This window comes from Apium graveolens, chromosome 6, assembly GCF_009905375.1.
Source record: "Apium graveolens cultivar Ventura chromosome 6, ASM990537v1, whole genome shotgun sequence".
Lineage (NCBI taxonomy): Eukaryota > Viridiplantae > Streptophyta > Magnoliopsida > Apiales > Apiaceae > Apium > Apium graveolens.
The window spans coordinates 254,605,536-254,608,275 of record NC_133652.1 but is presented as its reverse complement, the minus strand read 5'-3'; the positions used below and the strand labels follow the sequence as shown (position 1 = coordinate 254,608,275).

The following is a 2,740-nucleotide window of genomic DNA, read 5'->3' as shown; positions in this document are numbered from 1 at the left end:
GAAGAAGAAGAAGGAAGCTTTGATTTGGAGAGGGCTAAACTTGTTGATGATGCAGCAAAATGGAAGAAAGAAGCAAAGAAATGGAAATATTTTTGTTGGTTTCTACTATTCTGTATTGCTTTATTGTGATTGAACTAGAATGGTCATGTGGACCTGGGCATGCTAGAATAAAATTTGCAATGTTAAAAAGTTAGTTGTATTGTATTTTATGAAGTTGGTTTTTATGATTATGTATTGTATTTTATGAAGTAGTGTTTTGCAAAATGTAATTACATTTGATGCCAATTATGCAGTGGAATGAATACCAAATATTTGCCAAAATCATTCATTGCAAGCAAGTTAAAGTAACACTGTCATTACATATGATGCATCAGCAAAATACTAGGGCAATACTTGCCAACATCCAATTAACATAATAATTGTAGTTCATCACAACTTGCTATGGTTACAACCAACTGAATAGTTCCAAAATAAATATGGTTACAACCATTTTAACTAGTTTAATGAGACTTCAAAAGTAGTTGGACAAAAGTAGTAGCAAAATAAATAGTAGTTGTAATTCAAGGCTTCCAGGGCTTCTTCTTGGCACTTTGTTCTGCTTGAACTTGTGTTTTTTTAACTCTCTTTGAAGCCTTCAAACCTTTCAAAGTAGTAAAACCCCTGCCCTCTGTCTGTCCCATAGGACTTCTTTCCTGACCTTGTGCAGACCTTTTAGCTCTATTTGGCCTGGAATTAGAAGGACCTTCCCCCTGGGCCTGTTGGGCCTCCGTGCTTTCATTATGGAAAACTTCATGAGGCTGCTCAGTTTCAACCCTATGCCAATTTGGCACTTGTTTCTGGACAAAAACAGAAAAACTAAATATACAGGCATGATGTTTAAGAAGTGCAAAGAACTTAAGTAAAATACTTACTGGCACTTTACAAGTCCTGGAATTGTGTCCCTCTTTACCACAATTCTTACACTTGACTTTTGTCTTTCCCTCAGTGAATTCTTTACCCTCTGCTTCAGCCTTCTTCTTGTCATCATTTTTCTGCAAAATTGTCCATAATAAATACAATGTCATCACTAGAAGCAATAAATAGAAGTAGTTATGGCCCTTACCCTAGTTGCACAACTCCTCCAGTTATGTCCTTGGGCTTTACAATAAGTGCAGTGCACAACTGTATTCTTCCTGCTCATTTTTGTTGGGTCTTTTGGAACATCATTAGTGGTGTTCCTTTTTTTTCTTAGGCCTACCAGTTGGAATTTTCACATTCGGTGGTAAAGGCGTGGGCTCAGGTGTGTCCTCCCAAAAGTCTGGACCAACAATTGGGTCAAGAGTTGTATTGTATAGTTGCACACACAAACAAATTAATTAGTCCATATAGAGGGCATACATGTACATTCACCATACAAGAATAAAAAATGTACCTTAAGATACATTTCTTTTTTGTACCACTCACTAATGTAGTGGTCCCATGTTTCATTCCTTAGTGCTATACATGCACATGCATGATAACAAGGAATTCCAGTTAATTCCCATTTTCTGCATGTGCATGTCTTCTTCACCAAGTCAACTACTAGTTCACCACACAGTTTCCAGCCCACTGTACAGCCCTGCAAAAATTCAACAATTGATGTTAGTTGAGGACTAGTGCAGAAATTCAACAATTTATGTTAGTTGAGGACTTACTTGTTCAACTTTTTCTGTGCACTAGGGCATATAACAAGTTCCCTATCATTCATTTTATCTCTTCTGATCTGAATCCTCCTCATGATTGCAATATGTATTTGTCTGAACATGGTTAATATGGGGAGATCCCTAAATTTCCTAATGCTTGAGTTGAACACCTCACAGTGATTGTTTACAAACATATCACTGGAGGAAGTTGTTCTAAAAGCTGACCTTGACCACTGTTCTCTTGGCTTTTGCATTAGCCATTCATAACACTTAGGTGAAATCTAACACAAATAACAACACATTAAGATATGGAATATGTTAAAATAAAGATGACAAATAAGTTAAAATATTACCTCATTCATCTCATTCATGTGAAAATTAAACTCCCAAATTGTGGAAGCCCTTGCTGTTTTCCATAACAAATGTCTGAGTGCTATGCCCTTGTGTTCCTTGTGCATATTTTGGAATAGGTGCATAACACAAAATCTGTGTTTAGCTTGGGGAACCACAGTCTCCAAAACATTGATCAAACCCTACAATATTTGGAGAAAACAAAAATAAATAACAAAATTATAGTGCCAAAGATAAATAAGAAAAAAATAAAAAAAAATGTTGTACCTTTTGCCTATCAGAAATAAATGTCCATTCCCTATCAATTAGGATCTTAATGTCTTGGCAAAGAAACTGCAAAAACCAAGTCCATGAGTTTGTATTCTCAGCCTCCACCACAGCCCATGCCACTGGATACATTCCCTCATTTGCATCAATGCCAACAGCTGCCAGGAGTTGACCACCATAGGGTCCCTTGAGGTGGCATCCATCAAGGCCCACTATCTTCCTGCAACTTTCAGAAAATGCCTTTTTGAGTGGACCTAAACACACATACATTCTCATAAACCTACCCCTTTCAACACCTGATTCTGGATTCTCAGTTAATATTTTCACTGTTGTCTCAGGAAGCACTCTCTTCAATTTATGACCATATTTCCAGACCTGACTGTATTGCTCAGAATGTGTTCCATTTATCTTCATGAGGGCCCTTGCCTTTGCTCTATATACAGCATGCTTGCTAATATGGC

At 37.1% G+C, this 2,740-nt stretch overlaps 1 protein-coding gene across 1 annotated transcript; it reads right to left on the bottom strand.

Annotated features, from left to right (window-relative positions):
* Positions 1 to 401: 401 nt before the first annotated feature.
* On the bottom strand, positions 402 to 1,274 carry LOC141664280 (uncharacterized). The gene is made up of 3 exons (XM_074470201.1): positions 1,103 to 1,274; positions 912 to 1,031; positions 402 to 836 (listed from the first exon to the last, which is right to left on the bottom strand). The coding sequence occupies exons 1-3, from the start codon at positions 1,178 to 1,180 to the stop codon at positions 561 to 563; spliced, it is 474 nt and encodes a 157-aa protein (XP_074326302.1). The 5' UTR covers positions 1,181 to 1,274; the 3' UTR covers positions 402 to 560.
* Between the last annotated feature and the right edge of the window lie 1,466 nt (positions 1,275 to 2,740).

What these genes read in the sequence shown, in the direction of transcription:
- LOC141664280 (XM_074470201.1), bottom strand. Translation starts at nt 1,180, where the DNA reads ATGAGCAGGAAGAATACAGTTGTGCACTGCACTTATTGTAAAGCCCAA. An exon ending in GGAGGAGTTGTGCAACTAGG is followed by an intron (nt 1,032 to 1,102) that starts GTAAGGGCCATA and finishes ACAATTTTGCAG; the next exon opens with AAAAATGATGACAAGAAGAA. An exon ending in CCAGGACTTGTAAAGTGCCA is followed by an intron (nt 837 to 911) that starts GTAAGTATTTTA and finishes GTTTTTGTCCAG; the next exon opens with AAACAAGTGCCAAATTGGCA.